Source organism: Pseudophryne corroboree, chromosome 7, assembly GCF_028390025.1.
Source record: "Pseudophryne corroboree isolate aPseCor3 chromosome 7, aPseCor3.hap2, whole genome shotgun sequence".
In the NCBI taxonomy this organism is placed as follows: Eukaryota; Metazoa; Chordata; class Amphibia; order Anura; family Myobatrachidae; genus Pseudophryne; species Pseudophryne corroboree.
In genome coordinates this window covers 1,981,272-2,006,896 of record NC_086450.1, presented here as the reverse complement: position 1 = coordinate 2,006,896, position 25,625 = coordinate 1,981,272, and the positions used below count along the sequence as shown (strand labels likewise).

Here is a 25,625-nt window from a genome sequence, read left to right as displayed (position 1 = left end):
CTCTCTCCCCATTGTTCCTCACATCTCTCTCTCCTCTCTCCCCATTGTTCCTCACATCTCTCTCTCCTCTCTCCCCATTGTTCCTCACCTCTCTCTCTCCTCTCTCCCCATTGTTCCTCACCTCTCTCTCCTCTCTCCCCATTGTTCCTCACCTCTCTCCCCATTGTTCCTCACCTCTCTCTCTCCTCTCTCCCCATTGTTCCTCACCTCTCTCCCCATTGTTCCTCACCTCTCTCTCTCCTCTCTCCCCATTGTTCCTCACCTCTCTCTCTCCTCTCTCCCCATTGTTCCTCACCTCTCTCTCTCCTCTCTCTCCATTGTTCCTCACATCTCTCTCTCCTCTCTCCCCATTGTTCCTCACATCTCTCTCCTCTCTCCCCCTGTTCCTCACATCTCTCTCCTCTCTCCCCCTGTTCCTCACATCTCTCTCTCCTCTCTCCCCGTTCCTCACATCTCTCTCTCCTCTCTCCCCGTTCCTCACATCTCTCTCCTCTCTCCCTATTATTCCTCACCTCTCTCTCTCCTCTCTCCCCATTGTTCCTCACCTCTCTCTCTCCTCTCTCCCCATTGTTCCTCACCTCTCTCTCTCCTCTCTCCCCATTGTTCCTCACCTCTCTCTCTCCTCTCTCCCCATTGTTCCTCACCTCTCTCCTCTCTCCCCATTGTTCCTCACCTCTCTCCTCTCTCCCCATTGTTCCTAACCCCTCTCTCTCCTCTCTCTCCATTGTTCCTCACATCTCTCTCTCCTCTCTCCCCATTGTTCCTTACCTCTCTCTCTCCTCTCTCCCCATTGTTCCTCACCTCTCTCCTCTCTCTCCCCATTGTTCCTCACCTCTCTCCTCTCTCTCCCCATTGTTCCTCACCTCTCTCCTCTCTCTCCCCATTGTTCCTCACCTCTCTCCTCTCTCCCCATTGTTCCTCACCTCTCTCCTCTCTCCCCATTGTTCCTCACCTCTCTCTCTCCTCTCTCTCCATTGTTCCTCACATCTCTCTCCTCTCTCTCCATTGTTCCTCACATCTCTCTCTCCTCTCTCCCCATTGTTCCTCACATCTCTCTCTCCTCTCTCCCCATTGTTCCTCACCTCTCTCTCTCCTCTCTCCCCATTGTTCCTCACCTCTTTCTCTCCTCTCTCCCCATTGTTCCTCACCTCTCTCTCTCCCCATTGTTCACCTCTCTACTCTCTCCCCATTGTTCCTCACATCTCTCTCCTCTCTCCCCCTGTTCCTCACATCTCTCTGTCCTCTCCCCCCGTTCCTCACATCTCTTTCTCCTCTCCCCCCGTTCCTCACATCTCTCTCCCCCTATTCCTCACATCTCTCTCCCCCTGCTCCTCCCATCTCTCTCCCCCTGCTCCTCCCATCTCTCTCCCCCTGCTCCTCCCATCTCTCTCCCCCTGCTCCTCCCATTTCTCTCCCCATGCTCCTCCCATTTCTCTCCCCATGCTCCTCCCATTTCTCTCCCCATGCTCCTCCCATTTCTCTCCCCCTGCTCCTCCCATTTCTCTCCTGTTTAGATTTGGTTGGCTTGCTTTCGAATTCTATACTATTTCTTCACCCCTATTTTAGTAATTATTACCATTTTATAATTTGTAAGTCAGTCTTGTGTTGTGTCTGTTTCACAGGCCTGTGGAAATCCCATCTGTCTGGATTTATCACCAAACCTTCTTCATGGACGACTGACCGGTAACAAAGTCATGAACTGGGACATTAAGGTATGAGATATAGATGTCTGAGTAGCGATGTGTTAGTGCTCCTCAACGCACTTCATAAGAGACATTTCATAGTACAGCATATACTGAGTGTCACTGTACATTAGACTCCCCACCACGGGTTCTGTGGGCCAGTAGAGTAATAGGGACCTTTATGTGGTTAATGTACAACTTACATAAGCAATGTCCTAGAAAACACTGACACACGCACACGCGCTAATCGGTTACTGTGATAAGCATGGTGGAAGCACGAGATTGCCGGGTGATGGTACTTAGCTGTGAGTGCATCAAAGTGGCTCCAGGATCTGACAACGTTCTGCTGTTTTGGTTTATGAACCTGTAGCTAAGATTGATGTCCTTTCATTGTACTTTTATCTCTTTTCCACTTTCAGGACATGATCAATTGCATTGGTGGAATAAATACATTATTTCCAATCCTGGAGCAGATCAGCTGCATAGATGAGTCTGCCTGTGAGAAGTCGGCATCTCTCAGCCTTCCTCCCGAGCTGATAACACCGACAGAGGGGGACTTTGTGGTTTTATCTTCCACGAGGGCTTCAGGTATAACCTAAGTGACCACATTGCGCAGCTTTCCTATGTAACCAGAGTAAAACGCATGGGTGAGTTAGATCAGGCCACACATTGCGCAGCCTTCCTATGTAACCACAGAGTGAAACGCATGGGTGAGTTAGATCAGGCCACACATTGCGCAGCCTTCCTATGTAACCACAGAGTGAAACGCGTGGGTGAGTTAGATCAGGCCACACATTGCGCAGCTTTCCTATGTAACCACAGAGTGAAACGCGTGGTAGAGTTAGATCAGGCCACACATTGCGCAGCCTTCCTATGTAACCACAGAGTGAAACGCGTGGGTAGGTTAGATCAGGCCACACATTGCGCAGCTTTCCTATGTAACCAAGGAGTGAAACGCATGGGTAAGTTAGATCAGGCCACAGATTGTGCTTAATGGTTATAAGTGAAATCAAAATATTACATTTGAAGAAAATTCTGGTCATTACTAATAGGTTATTTCTTACCATTTTTGACCGCCGTGCCGTTATATGTCCCTGCCAGTATAGAGACTGCTGCATATCTCCATTGTAGGACGTTTTAGACGTCATGTTCGGATGCTGTGCCTTCAGAACATAACCCGTGTGCTCCATATTATGCAGAATTAGCTTAAATCTATCTATACCTATTGGATTTTGTGACTGCCTAGTCTCCACTGGGAGACATATAAGGGAAGCAGGTTACTATATAGCCATAAACAAAGGAAAAACTCATGGTACAGTAATGGATAAGTCAGGATTACACAGCAAACACTCCTTATTATAAGGTGGCCGCCGCCGTCGTCATAGTCACCAAATCCCCTGCTGTGAGCCTGAAGCCTGGTGACAAACTGCAGGCGCCCTCTAGTGCACGGACCTCACCCAAGCGTGAAATAAACCATAAAGTGCAAGATGAATGCTTACCGATGGAATATACGTTAGGCCTGTCTGTATGTGATCTTTAGGTCCTCGCTGCCACATAATATAGCATCATATGGTTTAGTTACTATAGAGCAATAGAAATTAGAGATGAGCGGGTTCGGTTTCTCTGAATCCGAACCCGCCCGAACTTCATGTTTTTTTACACGGGTCCGAGCGACTCGGATCTTCCCGCCTTGCTCGGTTAACCCGAGCGCGCCCGAACGTCATCATCACGCTGTCGGATTCTCGCGAGGCTCGGATTCTATCGCGAGACTCGGATTCTATATAAGGAGCCGCGCGTCGCCGCCATTTTCACACGTGCATTGAGATTGATAGGGAGAGGACGTGGCTGGCGTCCTCTCCGTTTAGAAATTAAAATAGATAGGAGAGTGAGAGTGAGACACTTCATTTACTTACTGGAGCTTAGGAGGAGTTATACTAGTGACTGATGACCAGTGACCTGACCACCAGTGCAGTTTTATAATTTATTATTATTTAATAATCCGTTCTGTTCTTGTTCTCTGCCTGAAAAAAACGATACACAGTGACTCAGTCACACTCACATACCATATCTGTGCTCAGCCCAGTGTGCTGCATCATCTATGTATAATATCTGACTGTGCTCACACAGCTTAATTGTGGGGGAGACTGGGGAGCAGTTATAGGTTATAGCAGGAGCCAGGAGTACATATTAAACAGTGCACACTTTTGCTGCCAGAGTGCCACTGCCAGTGTGACTGACCACACTGACCACCAGTATAGTATATTGTGATTGAATGTCTGCCTGAAAAAGTACACTCGTCGTGTGACTTGTGTGGTGTTTTTTTATTCTATAAAAATTAAAAAACTCATTCTGCTGACAGACAGTGTCCAGCAGGTCCGTCATTATATAATATATACCTGTCCGGCTGCAGTAGTGATATATATATTTTTTATATCATTATTTATCATCCAGTCTATACTAGCAGCAGACACAGTACGGTAGTTCACGGCTGTAGCTACCTCTGTGTCGGCACTCGGCAGTCCATCCATAATTGTATACCACCTACCCGTGTTTTTTCTTTTTCTTTCTTCTTTATACATACTACATCTCATTATCATCCAGTCTATATTAGCAGAAGACACAGTACAGTACGGTAGTCCACGGCTGTAGCTACCTCTGTGTCGGCACTCGGCAGTCCATCCATAATTGTATACCACCTAACCGTGGTTTGTTTTTTTTCTTTCTTCTTTATACATACTACATCTCATTATCAACCAGTCTATATTAGCAGCAGACACAGTACAGTACGGTAGTCCACGGCTGTAGCTACCTCTGTGTCGGCACTCGGCAGTCCATCCATAATTGTATACCACCTAGTCCTACCCGTGGTTTTTTCTTTTCTTTCTTCTTTATACATACTACATCTCATTATCATCCAGTCTATATTAGCAGCAGACACAGTACAGTACGGTAGTCCACGGCTGTAGCTACCTCTGTGTCGGCACTCGGCAGTCCATCCATAATTGTATACCACCTACCCGTGTTTTTTTTTTTTTTTCTTCTTTATACATACTACATCTCATTATCAACCAGTCTATATTAGCAGCAGACACAGTACAGTACGGTAGTCCACGGCTGTAGCTACCTCTGTGTCGGCACTCGGCAGTCCATCCATAATTGTATACCACCTACCCGTGGTTTTTTTTTTCTTTCTTCTTTATACATATTACATCTCATTATCAACCAGTCTATATTAGCAGCAGACACAGTACGGTAGTTCACGGCTGTAGCTACCTCTGTGTCGGCACTCGGCAGTCCATCCATAATTGTATACCACCTACCCGTGTTTTTTTTTTTTCTTTCTTCTTTATACATACTACATCTCATTATCATCCAGTCTATATTAGCAGAAGACACAGTACAGTACGGTAGTCCACGGCTGTAGCTACCTCTGTGTCGGCACTCGGCAGTCCATCCATAATTGTATACCACCTAACCGTGGTTTTTTTTTTCTTTCTTCTTTATACATACTACATCTCATTATCAACCAGTCTATATTAGCAGCAGACACAGTACAGTACGGTAGTCCACGGCTGTAGCTACCTCTGTGTCGGCACTCGGCAGTCCATCCATAATTGTATACCACCTAGTCCTACCCGTGGTTTTTTCTTTTCTTTCTTCTTTATACATACTACATCTCATTATCATCCAGTCTATATTAGCAGCAGACACAGTACAGTACGGTAGTCCACGGCTGTAGCTACCTCTGTGTCGGCACTCGGCAGTCCATCCATAATTGTATACCACCTACCCGTGGTTTTTTTTTCTTTCTTCTTTATACATACTACATCTCATTATCAACCAGTCTATATTAGCAGCAGACACAGTACAGTACGGTAGTCCACGGCTGTAGCTACTTCTGTGTCGGCACTCGGCAGTCCATCCATAATTGTATACCACCTACCCGTGTTTTTTTTTTCTTTCTTCTTTATACATACTACATCTCATTATCATCCAGTCTATATTAGCAGCAGACACAGTACAATACGGTAGTCCACGGCTGTAGCTACCTCTGTGTCGGCACTCGGCAGTCCATCCATAATTGTATACCACCTACCCGTGGTTTTTTTTTCTTTCTTCTTTATACATACTACATCTCATTATCATCCAGTCTATATTAGCAGCAGACACAGTACAGTACGGTAGTCCACGGCTGTAGCTACTTCTGTGTCGGCACTCGGCAGTCCATCCATAATTGTATACCACCTACCCGTGTTTTTTTTTTCTTTCTTCTTTATACATACTACATCTCATTATCATCCAGTCTATATTAGCAGCAGACACAGTACAATACGGTAGTCCACGGCTGTAGCTACCTCTGTGTCGGCACTCGGCAGTCCATCCATAATTGTATACCACCTACCCGTGGTTTTTTTTTCTTTCTTCTTTATACATACTACATCTCATTATCATCCAGTCTATATTAGCAGCAGACACAGTACAGTACGGTAGTCCACGGCTGTAGCTACCTCTGTGTCGGCACTCGGCAGTCCATCCATAATTGTATACCACCTACCCGTGGTTTTTTTTTTTTCTTTCTTCTTTATACATACTACATCTCATTATCAACCAGTCTATATTAGCAGCAGACACAGTACAGTACGGTAGTCCACGGCTGTAGCTACCTCTGTGTCGGCACTCGGCAGTCCATCCATAATTGTATACCACCTAGTCCTACCCGTGTTTTTTTTTTTTCTTCTTTATACATACTACATCTCATTATCATCCAGTCTATATTAGCAGCAGACACAGTACAGTACGGTAGTCCACGGCTGTAGCTACCTCTGTGTCGGCACTCGGCAGTCCATCCATAATTGTATACCACCTACCCGTGGTTTTTTTTTCTTTCTTCTTTATACATACTACATCTCATTATCAACCAGTCTATATTAGCAGCAGACACAGTACAGTACGGTAGTCCACGGCTGTAGCTACCTCTGTGTCGGCACTCGGCAGTCCATCCATAATTGTATACTAGTATCCATCCATCTCCATTGTTTACCTGAGGTGCCTTTTAGTTGTGCCTATTAAAATATGGAGAACAAAAATGTTGAGGTTCCAAAATTAGGGAAAGATCAAGATCCACTTCCACCTCGTGCTGAAGCTGCTGCCACTAGTCATGGCCGAGACGATGAAATGCCAGCAACGTCGTCTGCCAAGGCCGATGCCCAATGTCATAGTACAGAGCATGTCAAATCCAAAACACCAAATATCAGTAAAAAAAGGACTCCAAAACCTAAAATAAAATTGTCGGAGGAGAAGCGTAAACTTGCCAATATGCCATTTACCACACGGAGTGGCAAGGAACGGCTGAGGCCCTGGCCTATGTTCATGGCTAGTGGTTCAGCTTCACATGAGGATGGAAGCACTCAGCCTCTCGCTAGAAAACTGAAAAGACTCAAGCTGGCAAAAGCACCGCAAAGAACTGTGCGTTCTTCGAAATCCCAAATCCACAAGGAGAGTCCAATTGTGTCGGTTGCGATGCCTGACCTTCCCAACACTGGACGTGAAGAGCATGCGCCTTCCACCATTTGCACGCCCCCTGCAAGTGCTGGAAGGAGCACCCGCAGTCCAGTTCCTGATAGTCAGATTGAAGATGTCAGTGTTGAAGTACACCAGGATGAGGAGGATATGGGTGTTGCTGGCGCTGGGGAGGAAATTGACCAGGAGGATTCTGATGGTGAGGTGGTTTGTTTAAGTCAGGCACCCGGGGAGACACCTGTTGTCCGTGGGAGGAATATGGCCACTGACATGCCTGGTGAAAATACCAAAAAAATCAGCTCTTCGGTGTGGAAGTATTTCAACAGAAATGCGGACAACCGGTGTCAAGCCGTGTGTTGCCTTTGTCAAGCTGTAATAAGTAGGGGTAAGGACGTTAACCACCTCGGAACATCCTGCCTTATACGTCACCTGCAGCGCATTCATAATAAGTCAGTGACAAGTTCAAAAACTTTGGGCGACAGCGGAAGCAGTCCACTGACCAGTAAATCCCTTCCTCTTGTAACCAAGCTCATGCAAACCACCCCACCAACTCCCTCAGTGTCAATTTCCTCCTTCCCCAGGAATGCCAATAGTCCTGCAGGCCATGTCACTGGCAATTCTGACGAGTCCTCTCCTGCCTGGGATTCCTCCGATGCATCCTTGCGTGTAACGCCTACTGCTGCTGGCGCTGCTGTTGTTGCTGCTGGGAGTCGATGGTCATCCCAGAGGGGAAGTCGTAAGCCCACTTGTACTACTTCCAGTAAGCAATTGACTGTTCAACAGTCCTTTGCGAGGAAGATGAAATATCACAGCAGTCATCCTGCTGCAAAGCGGATAACTGAGGCCTTGACAACTATGTTGGTGTTAGACGTGCGTCCGGTATCTGCCGTTAGTTCACAGGGAACTAGACAATTTATTGAGGCAGTGTGCCCCCGTTACCAAATACCATCTAGGTTCCACTTCTCTAGGCAGGCGATACCGAGAATGTACACGGACGTCAGAAAAAGACTCACCAGTGTCCTAAAAAATGCAGTTGTACCCAATGTCCACTTAACCACGGACATGTGGACAAGTGGAGCAGGGCAGACTGAGGACTATATGACTGTGACAGCCCACTGGGTAGATGTATGGACTCCCGCCGCAAGAACAGCAGCGGCGGCACCAGTAGCAGCATCTCGCAAACGCCAACTCTTTCCTAGGCAGGCTACGCTTTGTATCACCGCTTTCCAGAATACGCACACAGCTGAAAACCTCTTACGGCAACTGAGGAAGATCATCGCGGAATGGCTTACCCCAATTGGACTCTCCTGTGGATTTGTGGCATCGGACAACGCCAGCAATATTGTGTGTGCATTAAATATGGGCAAATTCCAGCACGTCCCATGTTTTGCACATACCTTGAATTTGGTGGTGCAGAATTTTTAAAAAAACGACAGGGGCGTGCAAGAGATGCTGTCGGTGGCCAGAAGAATTGCGGGACACTTTCGGCGTACAGGCACCACGTACAGAAGACTGGAGCACCACCAAAAACTACTGAACCTGCCCTGCCATCATCTGAAGCAAGAAGTGGTAACGAGGTGGAATTCAACCCTCTATATGCTTCAGAGGTTGGAGGAGCAGCAAAAGGCCATTCAAGCCTATACAATTGAGCACGATATAGGAGGTGGAATGCACCTGTCTCAAGCGCAGTGGAGAATGATTTCAACGTTGTGCAAGGTTCTGATGCCCTTTGAACTTGCCACACGTGAAGTCAGTTCAGACACTGCCAGCCTGAGTCAGGTCATTCCCCTCATCAGGCTTTTGCAGAAGAAGCTGGAGACATTGAAGGAGGAGCTAACACGGAGCGATTCCGCTAGGCATGTGGGACTTGTGGATGGAGCCCTTAATTCGCTTAACAAGGATTCACGGGTGGTCAATCTGTTGAAATCAGAGCACTACATTTTGGCCACCGTGCTCGATCCTAGATTTAAAGCCTACCTTGGATCTCTCTTTCCGGCAGACACAAGTCTGCTGGGGTTGAAAGACCTGCTGGTGAGAAAATTGTCAAGTCAAGCGGAACGCGACCTGTCAACATCTCCTCCTTCACATTCTCCCGCAACTGGGGGTGCGAGGAAAAGGCTCAGAATTCCGAGCCCACCCGCTGGCGGTGATGCAGGGCAGTCTGGAGCGACTGCTGATGCTGACATCTGGTCCGGACTGAAGGACCTGACAACGATTACGGACATGTCGTCTACTGTCACTGCATATGATTCTCTCAACATTGAAAGAATGGTGGAGGATTATATGAGTGACCGCATCCAAGTAGGCACGTCACACAGTCCGTACTTATACTGGCAGGAAAAAGAGGCAATTTGGAGGCCCTTGCACAAACTGGCTTTATTCTACCTAAGTTGCCCTCCCACAAGTGTGTACTCCGAAAGAGTGTTTAGTGCCGCCGCTCACCTTGTCAGCAATCGGCGTACGAGGTTACATCCAGAAAATGTGGAGAAGATGATGTTCATTAAAATGAATTATAATCAATTCCTCCGCGGAGACATTGACCAGCAGCAATTGCCTCCACAAAGTACACAGGGAGCTGAGATGGTGGATTCCAGTGGGGACGAATTGATAATCTGTGAGGAGGGGGATGTACACGGTGATATATCGGAGGATGATGATGAGGTGGACATCTTGCCTCTGTAGAGCCAGTTTGTGCAAGGAGAGATTAATTGCTTCTTTTTTGGTGGGGGTCCAAACCAACCCGTCATATCAGTCACAGTCGTGTGGCAGACCCTGTCACTGAAATGATGGGTTGGTTAAAGTGTGCATGTCCTGTTTATACAACATAAGGGTGGGTGGGAGGGCCCAAGGACAATTCCATCTTGCACCTCTTTTTTCTTAAATTTTTCTTTGCGTCATGTGCTGTTTGGGGAGGGTTTTTTGGAAGGGACATCCTGCGTGACACTGCAGTGACACTCCTAGATGGGCCCGGTTTTTGTGTCGGCCACTAGGGTCGCTTATCTTACTCAAACAGCTACCTCATTGCGCCTCTTTTTTTCTTTGCGTCATGTGCTGTTTGGGGAGGGTTTTTTGGAAGGGACATCCTGCGTGACACTGCAGTGACACTCCTAGATGGGCCTGGTGTTTGTGTCGGCCACTAGGGTCGCTTATCTTACTCACACAGCTACCTCATTGCGCCTCTTTTTTTCTTTGCGTCATGTGCTGTTTGGGGAGGGTTTTTTGGAAGGGACATCCTGCGTGACACTGCAGTGACACTCCTAGATGGGCCCGGTGTTTGTGTCGGCCACTAGGGTCGCTTATCTTACTCACACAGCTACCTCATTGCGCCTCTTTTTTTCTTTGCGTCATGTGCTGTTTGGGGAGGGTTTTTTGGAAGGGACATCCTGCGTGACACTGCAGTGACACTCCTAGATGGGCCCGGTGTTTGTGTCGGCCACTAGGGTCGCTTATCTTACTCACACAGCTACCTCATTGCGCCTCTTTTTTTCTTTGCGTCATGTGCTGTTTGGGGAGGGTTTTTTGGAAGGGACATCCTGCGTGACACTGCAGTGACACTCCTAGATGGGCCCGGTGTTTGTGTCGGCCACTAGGGTCGCTTATCTTACTCACACAGCTACCTCATTGCGCCTCTTTTTTTCTTTGCGTCATGTGCTGTTTGGGGAGGGTTTTTTGGAAGGGACATCCTGGGTGACACTGCAGTGACACTCCTAGATGGGCCCGGTGTTTGTGTCGGCCACTAGGGTCGCTTATCTTACTCACACAGCTACCTCATTGCGCCTCTTTTTTTCTTTGCGTCATGTGCTGTTTGGGGAGGGTTTTTTGGAAGGGACATCCTGCGTGACACTGCAGTGCCACTCCTAGATGGGCCAGGTGTTTGTGTCGGCCACTAGGGTCGCTTAGCTTAGTCATCCAGCGACCTCGGTGCAAATTTTAGGACTAAAAATAATATTGTGAGGTGTGAGGTATTCAGAATAGACTGAAAATGAGTGGAAATGATGGTTTTTGAGGTTAATAATACTTTGGGATCAAAATGACCCCCAAATTCTATGATTTAAGCTGTTTTTTAGGTTTTTTGGAAAAAAACACCCGAATCCAAAACACACCCGAATCCGACAAAAAAAATTTGGTTAGGTTTTGCCAAAACGCGGTCGAACCCAAAACACGGCCGCGGAACCGAACCCAAACCCAAAACACAAAACCCGAAAAATTTCCGGCGCTCATCTCTAATATTAGAAATACAATATTGCACATAGATTAACAGCAATAAAGACCGTTTAGTAGGAGCCATAGGATATTATTTATTTATAGTTTGTACTGTATATCCCTGTCATTCTTTAATATCTAGATTGCTTCTTAATGCGGAAATAAACCATCAGCTGTAGGTGGTGTCCCACAATGGCTCCACTGACGCGTTTCTGTGCCTCTGGTCTTCATCAGGGGGATCCTGAAAAGAGTATAGGCTTTTATACTAAAAATGTGTCCACATAATATAATAGAACCAATATTATGCCCATGTTGGCAGCTGACGGTCACATGTGGGAGAGTGATGATTTCCCGTGACCCCTGTGCCAGGGCAGATGTGTTGTTTGCTTTCTCTGTGTTGCACAGGTCTTATTACAATGTTGTTTAGTGTCATTGCGTGTCTGTTATGTTGCAGAGGCTCGTCTGGAAAAGAACATTGTAGCTACTTTTGTTTTGCTGGTGAAACACTTTATTCAGCGACATCCAATCAACCAGGAGAACTTCATCCATTCACACGGAGCCGCCACATTAGGGGCTCTGTTGCAGAAGGTACAATACTCCGCTCCGTCCCTTTGCTTTCTCCTGTTTATTTTCCCATTCTACCATAGCGCAATTATACAAGCGGCATTATATGGAAGTCGCACTTAAGTTCACTAAACCCCCAATAAAATGTCCTTTACTTTAAAGATTTATTTTAATGTTGTCTTAGTTTTCCTGATGCCTTTCCGTAAGCACAGAGTAAGGTCTTGGCGTACCATCTCCTTCCATTGTACAGTGTGTGGCCCCAACGTGGACAATCGGAATTGCAGCGTATTTGATCCAATTATATGTTGTTCAGTGTTAGAGTATCAGGTTGGCCAAAGGCTCCCATTAACAAATGTGGTCAGCAGCCGGCTTGTGTTGCATCAGCTTCAGTTGTCCTCAAAGCGGGATGTAGTTGGAATCCCGTCGGACGGAATCCCGACGATCAAAATACCGCTGCCAGAATCCCGACCGCCAGAATGCCGGCAGTGCCGCTACAGCTATTCCCACTCCTGGGTGTCCACGAAACCCATGTAGTGGGAATAGAACCTGTGGCAAGTGAAGTGAGCCACTAAGCCCGCAAGGGGCTTCTTTCCACTCGCCCCCCCCCCCCCCCCCCCCCCCCGGCATTCTGATGGTCGGGATTCCGGCGTCGGTATTTTGACCACCGGGATCCCGTACCCAACCCCTCAGATCATATAGGATCTGTGTAATCATTGGCCCTTCCTATTCCAGAAGAGATTACATTGATCCAGTCTGATTGTGTTTCGGCGGCATATGCTTATTGAAAGAGGACCGGAGACTTTTCAAATATATACATTTGTTCTGAGCTGAAGAGTGGCACGCAACGCAGCGTTATGCCGACAGCACCGAGACGCACTAATGATTCCTCCACTGATCTCTCTCCTCTGCTCTTCTATCTATTATACAGACTTACATAGAACAAACAGCATTTTGTTAAAATGTATTACTTTGAAGGGAACAGGTCTTGTTAGGACGGGGTCGGGCAGAGGACTGTAGCCTGAAGGGAACAGGTCTTGTTAGGGCAATGTCGGGCAGAGGACTGTAGCCTGAAGGGAACAGATCTTGTTAGGGCAGTGTCTGGCAGAGGACTGTAGCCTGAAGGGAACAGGTCTTGTTAGGGCGTTGTCGGGCAGAGGACTGTAGCCTGAAGGGAACAGGTCTTGTTAGGGCGGTGTCGGGCAGAGGACTGTAGCCTGAAGGGAACAGGTTTTGTTAGGGCAATGTCGGGCAGAAGACTGTAGTCTGAAGGGAACAGGTCTTGTTAAGGCAGTGTCTGGCAGAGGACTGTAGCCTGAAGGGAACAGGTCTTGTTAGGGCAATGTCGGTCAGAAGACTGTAGTCTGAAGGGAACAGGTCTTGTTAGGGCGGTGTCGGGCAGAGAACTGTAGCCTGAAGGGAACAGGTCTTGTTAGGGCAATGTCGGGCAGAGGACTGTAGCCTGAAGGGAAAAGGTCTTGTTAGGGCAGTGTCTGGCAGAGGACTGTAGCCTGAAGGGAACAGGTCTTGTTAAGGCAGTGTCTGGCAGAGGACTGTAGCCTGAAGGGAACAGGTCTTGTTAGGGCAATGTCGGGCAGAAGACTGTAGTCTGAAGGGAACAGGTCTTGTTAGGGCGGTGTCGGGCAGAGGACTGTAGCCTGAAGGGAACAGATCTTGTTAGGGCAGTGTCTGGCAGAGGACTGTAGCCTGAAGGGAACAGGTCTTGTTAGGGCGGTGTCGGGCAGAGGACTGTAGCCTGAAGGGAACAGATCTTGTTAGGGCAGTGTCTGGCAGAGGACTATAGCCTGAAGGGAACAGGTCTTGTTAGGGCGGTGTCGGGCAGAGGACTGTAGCCTGAAGGGAACAGGTCTTGTGAGGGCAATGTCGGGCAGAAGACTGCAGTCTGAAGGGAACAGATCTTGTTAGGGCAATGTCGGGCAGAAGACTGTAGTCTGAAGGGAACAGGTCTTGTTAGGGCGGTGTTTCGGCAGAGGACTGTAGTTTGAAGGGAACAGGTCTTGTTAGGACGGTGTCGGGCAGAGGACTGTAGCCTGAAGGGAACAGGTGTTGTTAGGACGGGGTCAGGCAGAGGACTGTAGTCTGAAGGGAACAGGTCTTGTTAGGGCGGTGTCGGGCAGAGGACTGTAGCCTGAAGGGAACAGGTCTTGTGAGGGCAATGTCGGGCAGAAGACTGCAGTCTGAAGGGAACAGGTCTTGTTAGGGCAATGTCGGGCAGAAGACTGTAGTCTGAAGGGAACAGGTCTTGTTAGGGCGGTGTTTCGGCAGAGGACTGTAGTTTGAAGGGAACAGGTCTTGTTAGGACGGTGTCGGGCAGAGGACTGTAGCCTGAAGGGAACAGGTGTTGTTAGGACGGGGTCAGGCAGAGGACTGTAGTCTGAAGGGAACAGGTCTTGTTAGGACGGGGTCGGGCAGAGGACTGTAGTCTGAAGGGAACAGGTCTTGTTAGGACGGGGTCGGGCAGAGGACTGTAGCCTGAAGGGAACAGGTCTTGTTAGGGCGGTGTCGGGCAGAAGACTGTAGCCTGAAGGGAACGGGTCTTGTTAGGACGGGGTCAGGCAGAGGACTGTAGCCTGAAGGGAACAGGTTTTGTTAGGGTGGTGTCGGGCAGAGGACTGTAGCCTGAAGGGAACAGGTCTTGTTAGGACGGGATCGGGCAGAGGACTGTAGCCTGAAGGGAACAGGTCTTGTTAGGACGGGATCGGGCAGAGGACTGTAGCCTGAAGGGAACAGGTCTTGTTAGGACGGTGTTGGGCAGAGGACTGTAGCCTAAAGGGAACAGGTCTTGTTAGGACGGTGTTGGGCAGAGGACTGTAGCCTGAAGGGAACAGGTCTTGTTAGGACGGTGTTGGGCAGAGGACTGTAGCCTGAAGGGAACAGGTCTTGTTAGGACGGTGTTGGGCAGAGGACTGTAGCCTGAAGGGAACAAGTCTTGTTAGGACGGTGTTGGGCAGAGGACTGTAGCCTGAAGGGAATAGGTCTTGTTAGGACGGTGTTGGGCAGAGGACTGTAGCCTGAAGGGAACAGGTCTTGTTAGGACGGTGTTGGGCAGAGGACTGTAGCCTGAAGGGAACAGGTCTTGTTGGGACGGTGTTGGGCAGAGGACTGTAGCCTGAAGGGAACAAGTCTTGTTAGGACGGTGTTGGGCAGAGGACTGTAGCCTGAAGGGAACAGGTCTTGTTAGGACGGTGTTGGGCAGAGGACTGTAGCCTGAAGGGAACAAGTCTTGTTAGGACGGTGTTGGGCAGAGGACTGTAGCCTGAAGGGAACAGGTCTTGTTAGGACGGTGTTGGGCAGAGGACTGTGGCCTGAAGGGTACAGGTCTTGTTAGGGCAGTGTCGGGCAGAGGCGTATGTAGGGCAGCGAAGGGGTCATGGCACTGGAAAAGGCGCTGGGTGTGGATAATTTTTGGGTGGCAGCGTGACATCACACATGGCCTCTCTGATGGGAAAGATGGCTCCGGTGCAGCCTGGCTAGTATGCAGGGGGCTACCGGTATTTCCCGATGCCTGCGTTGTTTGTATTTATAAATGTTATTGCAATGTGGGGTGGTCCGTCCCATGGGCGGCATTTCCCTGCGCTCGACGGTACCCAGCATGTGAGGCTAGCAGTTGCAGTTTTGCTTTTTTTATCAAAACTGAAGCTGAATAAAGTCCTTAGGGCCTGATGCAGCATGCATCGCTATTCCGAGAATGCGCAAATTGAGCGATTATCGAACAGCTGTGCATGCGTAGTGTTCGGATTGCGCACGCGCTAGTGGTAATAGCAACAGGAATTGCCTACAGATCATAATCGCAGTGTAGCCGCTGTTTGACAGGAAGCCGGCGTTTCTGGGCGGAAACCTGATGTTTTATGGGTGTCAGAAAAAATATCAGTGTGCCCAGGCGTTTTTGGGGAGGGTCTCTGACGTCAGCGCGGACCACTTCCAGCGCGTCGCAGATTAGAGGCAGCCTCAGACCTACTCACATTTGATGTTCCGGAAATTGTGTATGCATCTGCGTAGGGATAGCGATCTGCGATGCATTCCCAAACTTCCTGTGTTTCTTCCTGTCGGGGCGGCGCCTTCCTACTCGCAGGCAACGGCAATTCCTCAGAATAGAGATCCGTGCTGGATTAGGCCCTATGGGGCAGATGCATTACCCTGGAGACGGCATAAGGAAGTGATAAACCAGTGATAAGTGCAAGGTGATAAACGCACCAGCCAATCAGCTCCCATATGTAATTTAACAATTAGGAGCTGATTGGCTGGTGCATTATCACTGGTTTATCACGTCCTTATGCCGTCTCCAGGGTAATACATCTGCCCCTTAGTTCCTTGCGGCATTGCAGACTATGACCGGCGTGGGAATGTTTCCATTTGGCAGTTGTATATCGGATGTATTATGTATTAGGTACCGGGACACCTGATGGGTGTGAACGTGCTGATGGGCGTGCAGCTGCTGATAGAGCAGGTCTCCCTGGAGAAGAATACGGCCCTGTTGCAGCAGATGTACCAGTACCTCCTCTTTGATTTCCGCATTTGGAATTGTGGCGACTTTCCTTTCCGAATCGGTAAGTGCTTCTAGGAGTATGCGGGATGAATAGGGATAACTGTGAACGGTACACGTCTGTATATATAGTATATGCATAAGTCTCCAGACATTGGGAATATGTGATTGGTGTTGAGAGCGTGTGATAAGTGTGCGATGTCGGAGTGTGTAAGTGGTTCTCAGCGGCGTCTGGTTAGCGCTATGTGGGTTTATATGAGTTGCTCCATAACACTTTTGAACGTTCTCATAAATCCTTTGTGAAGCCGTATACACCACATGGATACAGTGAAGATGCTAATTAGTTAATCAGCTGTTAATTAGACCCTTACTGACTGCCAGTCCCACACTTGGTAATCTCAACAAATTGAGTTAAACATAAAAAAAAATATTCTGGGTTGATCTAATCCCAGTTTCTCTAACGTCCTAGTGGATGCTGGGGACTCCGTAAGGACCATGGGGAATAGACGGGCTCCGCAGGAGACTGGGCACTCTAAAGAAAGATTTAGTACTATCTGGTGTGCACTGGCTCCTCCCTCTATGCCCCTCCTCCAGACCTCAGTTAGAATCTGTGCCCGGCCAGAGCTGGGTGCTTTTAGTGAGCTCTCCTGAGCTTGCTAATAAGAAAGTATTTTAGTTAGGTTTTTTATTTTCAGAGAGCTTCTGCTGGCAACAGACTCCCTGCTACGTGGGACTGAGGGGAGAGAAGCAAACCTACTAACTGCGGCTAGGTTGCGCTTCTTAGGCTACTGGACACCATTAGCTCCAGAGGGATCGAACACAGGACCTGACCTTGTCGTCCGTTCCCGGAGCCGCGCCGTCGTCCCCCTCGCAGAGCCAGAAGACAGAAGCCGGCAGAAGCAGAGAAGACATCGAAATCGGCGGCAGAAGACTCCTGTCTTCACATGAGGTAGCGCACAGCACTGCAGCTGTGCGCCATTGCGCCCACACTAACCCACACACTCCGGTCACTGTAGGGCGCAGGGGGGGGCGCCCTGGGCAGCAATTGATACCTCCTGGCGAAAGCTGCATATATACAGTTGGACACTGTTATATGCATGAGCCCCCGCCATTAATTTTACACAAAATCGCGGGACAGAAGCCCGCCGCTGAGGGGGCGGGGCCTTCTTCCTCAGCACTCACCAGCGCCATTTTCCTTCCACAGCTCCGCTGAGAGGAAGCTCCCCAGGCTCTCCCCTGCAGACTCACGGTAGAAGGGTGAAAAAGAGAGGGGGGGCACATAAATTTAGGCGCATTAATCATAATACAGCAGCTACTGGGTAAACACTAAGTTACTGTGTGATTCCTGGGTCATATAGCGCTGGGGTGTGTGCTGGCAGACTCTCTCTCTGTCTCTCCAAAAGGCCTTGTGGGGGTCCTGTCCTCATATAGAGCATACCCTGTGTGTGTGGTGTGTCGGTACGCGTGTGTCGACATGTTTGACAAAGAGGGCTATGTGGAGGCAGAGCAAGTGCAGTTGAATGACGTGTCGCCGCCGACGGTGCCGACACCTGATTGGATGGATATGTGGAAGGTGTTAAATGATAATGTAAACTCCTTACATAAAAGGTTGGATAAAGCTGATACCTTGGGCCAGTCAGGGTCTCAACCCATGCCTGATCCTACATCGCAGAAGCCCTCAGGGTCTCAAAAGCGCCCACTATCCAAAATGGTTGACACAGATGTCGACACGGATTCTGACTCCAGTGTCGACGACGATGATGCAAAATTGCAACCGAAAATGACAAAAGCTATCCGCTACATGATTATAGCGATGAAGGATGTTTTACACATATCAGAGGTAAACCCTGTCCCTGACAAGAGGGTTTATATGTATGGGGAGAAAAAGCAAGAGGTGACTTTTCCCCCTTCACATGAGTTAAATGAGTTATGTGAAAGAGCGTGGGATTCCCCAGATAAGAAAGTCCTGATTTCCAAAAGGTTACTTATGCCGTACCCTTTGCCGCCAGAGGACAGGGTGCGCTGGGAATCCTCCCCTAGGGTAGATAAAGCTCTGACACGCTTATCTAAGAAGGTAGCCCTGCCGTCACAGGATACGGCCGCCCTAAAGGATCCTGCAGATAGAAAGCAGGAAAGTATCCTGAAATCTGTTTATACACATTCAGGGACGCTACTGAGGCCGGCAATTGCGTCGGCGTGGATGTGTAGTGCTGTAGCAGCGTGGACAGATAATCTGTCTGAGGAAATGGATACCTTGGACAGGGATACCATTATGCTGACCCCGGGGCATATAAAAGACACTGTCCTATATATGAGGGATGCCCAGAGGGACATTTGCCTACTGGGCTCTAGAATTAATGCAATGTCAATTTCTGCCAGGAGGGTCCTGTGGACTCGGCAGTGGACAGGTGATGCCGACTCCAAAAAACACATGGAGGTGTTACCTTACAAGGGTGAGGAATTGTTTGGGGACGGTCTCTCGGACCTGGTTTCCACAGCTACTGCTGGGAAGTCAAACTTTTTGCCATATATTCCCTCACAACCTAAGAAAGCACCGTATTACCAAATGCAGTCCTTTCGCGCACAAAGAAGCAAGAAGGTCAGAGGTGCGTCCTTTCTTGCCAGAGGCAGGGGTAGAGGAAAAAAGCTGCACCTTACAGCTAGTTCCCAGGAACAGAAGTCCTCCCCGGCTTCCACTAAATCCACCGCATGACGCTGGGGCTCCACGGGTGGAGCCAGGAGCGGTGGGGGCGCATCTCCGACATTTCAGCCACCAGTGGGTTCGCTCACAGGTGGATCCCTGGGCTATACAGATTGTGTCTCAGGCATACAAGCTGGAATTCGAGGTGATGCCCCATCAACGTTACCTAAAATCGGCCCTGCCAGCTTCCCCCATAGAAAGGGAAGTAGTGGTAGCGGCGATTCACAAGCTATTTCTCCAGCAGGTGGTGGTAAAGGTTCCCCTTCTTCAACAGGGAAAGGGATACTATTCCACAATGTTTGTGGTACCGAAACCGGACGGTTTGGTCAGACCTATATTAAATTTAAAGTCCCTGAACATTTATCTGAAAAGATTCAAGTTCAAAATGGAATCGCTCAGAGCGGTCATTGCAAGCCTGGAAGAGGGGGATTTTATGGTGTCTCTGGACATCAAGGATGCTTACTTGCATGTCCCCATTTATCCGCCTCATCAGGAGTACCTCAGATTTGTGGTACAGGACTGTCATTACCAATTCCAGACGTTGCCGTTTGGGCTCTCCACGGCACCGAGAATATTTACCAAGGTAATGGCAGAAATGATGGTGATCCTGAGAAAGCAAGGAGTCACAGTTATCCCATACTTGGACGATCTGCTCATAAAGGCGAGGTCCAGGGAGCAGTTGCAGATCAGCGTAGCGCACTCTCAGGTAGTGTTGCAACAGCATGGCTGGATTCTGAATATCCCAAAGTCACAGCTGATTCCTACGACGCGTCTGCCCTTTCTGGGCATGATTCTGGACACAGACCAGAAGAAGGTGTTTCTCCCAGAGGAGAAGGCTCAAGAGCTCGTGACTCTAGTCAGAGACCTCTAAAAACCGAAACAGGTGTCGGTGCATCGCTGCACGCCAGTCCTGGGAAAGATGGTGGCATCGTACGAAGCCATTCCCTTCGGCAGGTTCCATGCGAGGATCTTTCAATGGGATCTGTTGGACAAATGGTCCGGATCGCATTTTCAGATGCATCGGCTGATCACCCTGTCCCCCAGGGCCAGGGTGTCTCTTCTGTGGTGGCTACAGAGTGCTCACCTTCTCGAGGGCCGCAGGTTCGGCATAAAGGACTGGGTCCTGGTGACCACGGATGCGAGCCTCCGAGGGTGGGGGGCAGTCACTCAGGGAAGAAACTTCCAAGGGTTGTGGTCAAGTCAGGAGGCTTGTCTGCACATAAATATCCTGGAACTAAGGGCCATATTCAACGCCCTGAGTCAAGCAGAGCTCCTGCTTCGCAACCAACCGGTGCTGATTCAGTCAGACAACATCACCGCGGTGGCTCATGTAAACCGCCAGGGCGGCACAAGAAGCAGAGTCGCGATGGCGGAAGCCACCAGGATTCTTCGGTGGGCGGAGAATCACGTGCAAGCACTGTCAGCAGTGTTCATTCCGGGGGTGGACAACTGGGAAGCAGACTTCCTCAGCAGGCACGACCTTCACCTGGGAGAGTGGGGACTTCATCACGAAGTCTTCACTCAGATTACAAATCGATGGGAACTGCCACAGGTAGACATGATGGCGTCCCGTCTCAACAAAAAGCTACAAAGGTATTGCGCCAGGTCAAGGGACCCTCAGGCGATAGCTGTGGACACCCTGGTGACACCGTGGGTGTTCCAGTCGGTCTATGTGTTTCCTCCTCTTCCTCTCATACCCAAGGTGCTGAGAATCGTAAGAACAATACTCATTGTTCCGGATTGGCCAAGAAGGACTTGGTACCCGGAACTGCAAGACATGCTCACAGAGGACCCATGGCCTCTGCCTCTCAGACAGGACCTGTTGCAACAGGGGCCCTGCCTGTTCCAAGACTTACCGCGGCTGCGTATGACGGCATGGCGGTTGAACGCCGGATCCTAGCAGAAAAAGGCATTCCGGAGGAAGTTATTCCTACGCTGATAAAGGCTAGGAAGGACGTGACAGCAAAACATTATCACCGCATATGGCGAAAATATGTTGCTTGGTGTGAGGCCAGGAAGGCCCCTATAGAGGAATTCCAACTGGGCAGATTTCTGCACTTTCTACAGTCTGGAGTGACTATGGGCTTGAAGTTGGGATCCATAAAGGTCCAGATTTCGGCCCTATCCATTTTCTTTCAAAAGGAACTGGCTTCTCTTCCTGAAGTTCAGACGTTTGTTAAGGGAGTGCTGCATATTCAGCCCCCTTTTGTGCCACCAGTGGCACCTTGGGATCTCAACGTGGTGTTGGGTTTCCTGAAATCCCACTGGTTTGAGCCACTTAAGACCGTGGAGCTAAAGTATCTCACGTGGAAGGTGGTCATGTTATTGGCCTTAGCTTCGGCTAGGCGTGTGTCAGAATTGGCGGCTTTGTCGTGTAAAAGCCCCTATCTGGTTTTCCATATGGACAGGGCAGAATTACGGACTCGTCCGCATTTTCTGCCGAAAGTGGTGTCATCTTTTCATTTGAACCAACCTATTGTGGTGCCTGCGGTTACTCGTGACTTGGAGGATTCCAAGTTGCTTGATGTAGTCAGAGCTTTGAAGATTTATGTAGCCAGGACGGCTGGAGTCAGGAAGACTGACTCGCTGTTTATCCTGTATGCATCCAACAAGCTGGGTGCTCCTGCTTCAAAGCAAACTATTGCTCGCTGGATCTGTAGCACGATTCAGCAGGCTCATTCTGCGGCTGGATTGCCGCATCCAAAATCAGTGAAAGCCCATTCCACAAGGATAGTGGGCTCTTCTTGGGTCTCGGCATTACAGCTTTGCCGAGCAGCTACTTGGTCGGGTTCAAACACATTTGCTAAGTTCTACAAGTTTGATACCCTGACTGAGGAGGACCTTGTGTTTGCCTATTCGGTGCTGCAGAGTCATCCGCACTCTCCCGCCCGTTTGGGAGCTTTGGTATAATCCCCATGGTCCTTACGGAGTCCCCAGCAATCCACTAGGACGTCAAAGAAAATAAGAATTTACTCACCGGTAATTCTATTTCTCGTAGTCCGTAGTGGATGCTGGGCGCCCGTCCCAAGTGTGGATTGTCTACAATACGTGTATATAGTTATTGCTTAATAAAGGGTTATTGTTATGAGCCATCCGTTGAGTGATGCTCAGTTGTTGTTCATACTGTTGACTGGGTAAGTTTATCACAAGTTATACGGTGTGATTGGTGTGGCTGGTATGAGTCTTACCCGGGATTCCAAAATCCTTTCCTTGTAATGTCAGCTCTTCCGGGCACAGTTTCCTTAACTGAGGTCTGGAGGAGGGGCATAGAGGGAGGAGCCAGTGCACACCAGATATAGTACCTAATCTTTCTTTAGAGTGCCCAGTCTCCTGCGGAGCCCGTCTATTCCCATGGTCCTTACGGAGTCCCCAGCATCCACTACGGACTACGAGAAATAGATTTACCGGTGAGTAAAATCTTATTTTCCCGTAACTTCCAGCGCTGTGTTCCGCTTCCGTACTCTTGTCGCTATGGGGGTCATTCCGAGTTGATCGCTTGCTGCCGTTGTTCGCAGCACAGCGATCAGGCTAAAAAAATCAGCATTTCTGCGCATGCGCGACGTACTTTCACAAAAAACTATGCAGTTTTACACAAGGACGAGTGACGCTTTTCCGTCGCTCTGTTGATCGTTGAATGATTGACAGGAAGTGGGTGTTTCTGGGAGGTAACTGGCTGTTTTCTGTGAGTGTGCTAAAAAACGCAGGCGTGTCACGGAAAAACGCAGGCGTGCCGGGGGAAACGGGGGAGTGGCTGGCCGTACGCAGGGCGTGTTTGTGACGTCAAAGCAGGAACTAAACGGACTGAAGTGATCGCAAGGAAGGAGTAAGTCTGCAGCTACTCTGAAAATGCTTGAAAAAGAATTAACCCCGTTCTGCAATCCTTTCGTTCGCACTTCTGCTAAGATAAGATTCACTCCCAGAGGGCGGCGGCCTAGCGTTTGCACTGCTGCTAAAAGCAGCTAGCGAGCGATCAACTCGGAAAGAGGGCCCATGTGCGCGGTGTTCCGCTTCTGTACTCTTGTCGCCATGTTGCTGTGTTCCGCTTCTGTACTCTTGTCGCCATGTCGCTGTGTTCCGCTTCTGTACTCTTGTCGCCATGTTGCTGTGTTCCGCTTCTGTACTCTTGTCGCCATGTCGCTGTGTTCCGCTTCTGTACTCTTGTCGCCATGTCGCTGTGTTCCGCTTCTGTACTCTTGTCGCCATGTCGCTGTGTTCCGCTTCTGTACTCTTGTCGCCATGTTGCTGTGTTCCGCTTCTGTACTCTTGTCGCCATGTTGCTGTGTTCCGCTTCTGTACTCTTGTCGCCATGTTGCTGTGTTCCGCTTCTGTACTCTTGTCGCCATGTTGCTGTGTTCCGCTTCTGTACTCTTGTCGCCATGTCGCTGTGTTCCGCTTCTGTACTCTTGTCGCCATGTTGCTGTGTTCCGCTTCTGTACTCTTGTCGCCATGTCGCTGTGTTCCGCTTCTGTACTCTTGTCGCCATGTTGCTGTGTTCCGCTTCTGTACTCTTGTCGCCATGTTGCTGTGTTCCGCTTCTGTACTCTTGTCGCCATGTTGCTGTGTTCCGCTTCTGTACTCTTGTCGCCATGTTGCTGTGTTCCGCTTCTGTACTCTTGTCGCCATGTTGCTGTGTTCCGCTTCTGTACTCTTGTCGCTGTGTTCCGCTTCTGTACTCTTGTCGCCATGTTGCTGTGTTCCGCTTCTGTACTCTTGTCGCCATGTTGCTGTGTTCCGCTTCTGTACTCTTGTCGCCATGTTGCTGTGTTCCGCTTCTGTACTCTTGTCGCCATGTGCGCTGTGTTCCGCTTCTGTACTCTTGTCGCCATGTTGCTGTGTTCCGCTTCTGTACTCTTGTCGCCATGTCGCTGTGTTCCGCTTCTGTACTCTTGTCGCCATGTTGCTGTGTTCCGCTTCTGTACTCTTGTCGCCATGTCGCTGTGTTCCGCTTCTGTACTCTTGTCGCCATGTGCGCTGTGTTCCGCTTCTGTACTCTTGTCGCCATGTTGCGGTGTTCCGCTTCTGTACTCTTGTCGCCATGTTGCTGTGTTCCGCTTCTGTACTCTTGTCGCCATGTCGCTGTGTTCCGCTTCTGTACTCTTGTCGCCATGTTGCTGTGTTCCGCTTCTGTACTCTTGTCGCCATGTCGCTGTGTTCCGCTTCTGTACTCTTGTCGCCATGTGCGCTGTGTTCTGCTTCTGTACTCTTGTCGCCATGTTGCTGTGTTCCGCTTCTGTACTCTTGTCGCCATGTTGCTGTGTTCCGCTTCTGTACTCTTGTCGCCATGTCGCTGTGTTCCGCTTCTGTACTCTTGTCGCCATGTTGCTGTGTTCCGCTTCTGTACTCTTGTCGCCATGTTGCTGTGTTCCGCTTCTGTACTCTTGACGCCATGTCGCTGTGTTCCGCTTCTGTACTCTTGTCGCCATGTGCGCTGTGTTCCGCTTCTGTACTCTTGTCGCCATGTTGCTGTGTTCCGCTTCTGTACTCTTGTCGCCATGTCGCTGTGTTCCGCTTCTGTACTCTTGTCGCCATGTTGCTGTGTTCCGCTTCTGTACTCTTGTCGCCATGTGCGCTGTGTTCCGCTTCTGTACTCTTGTCGCCATGTGCGCTGTGTTCCGCTTCTGTACTCTTGTCGCCATGTTGCTGTGTTCCGCTTCTGTACTCTTGTCGCCATGTTGCTGTGTTCCGCTTCTGTACTCTTGTCGCCATGTGCGCTGTGTTCCGCTTCTGTACTCTTGTCGCCATGTGCGCTGTGTTCCGCTTCTGTACTCTTGTCGCCATGTTGCTGTGTTCCGCTTCTGTACTCTTGTCGCCATGTTGCTGTGTTCCGCTTCTGTACTCTTGTCGCCATGTTGCTGTGTTCCGCTTCTGTACTCTTGTCGCCATGTTGCTGTGTTCCGCTTCTGTACTCTTGTCGCTGTGGATGCTGAATTCTGTGTAATTGCTGCAAAGTTGTCTGTTTGGAACCTGCGTTGGTGTGATGGTGCGGTGAGTGCAGCATGTGAGCTTACAGTCTGTTGCCTTCCTCTGTAGGACATATACAGTATTTGTCAACCATCATCAAAGACAGCAGAAAACTCTTCCGCAAGAAGTACGGTGTCCAGTTTCTGTTGGACACGATCAGAATATGCTATAGGTATGTACTACAGCTTATTGGAGACAATATAAAAATGATGTATTTTCTCATATAGAAGCTATGGTACCGTGCAGTCAGCCAGAGGAGCTGACAATCTAAATCCCCATCATGTAGGCACAGGGATACACATTAGGGTCAGTAGGTCTGTGGCTGGAAACCTTCATCTTCTTCATCGATGAGTTCCTGGGGAAAATCCAATGCTGAGACCACATCAGTAACTGATGGCGCTTTGGTGTTCTCTGTATGTCCCTACAGTTGTCCAGGGGGCCGCCATGACGCTCCCTCCGATCCCCATAGTCCAATACATGACATTATTGCTTT

At 49.3% G+C, this 25,625-nt stretch overlaps 1 protein-coding gene across 3 annotated transcripts in view; it reads left to right on the top strand.

Annotated features, from left to right (window-relative positions):
* Nucleotides 1-25,625, top strand: part of NBEAL1 (neurobeachin like 1) — a 410,517-nt gene that overhangs the window by 187,379 nt on the left and 197,513 nt on the right. For all 3 annotated transcript variants that reach the window (XM_063932593.1, XM_063932592.1, XM_063932594.1), the window contains 5 exons: nt 1,623-1,712; nt 2,102-2,270; nt 11,860-11,993; nt 16,375-16,534; nt 25,202-25,304. In XM_063932593.1, the coding sequence (XP_063788663.1) occupies nt 1,623-1,712; nt 2,102-2,270; nt 11,860-11,993; nt 16,375-16,534; nt 25,202-25,304 (656 nt within the window). The remainder of the gene's footprint in view (nt 1-1,622; nt 1,713-2,101; nt 2,271-11,859; nt 11,994-16,374; nt 16,535-25,201; nt 25,305-25,625) is intronic.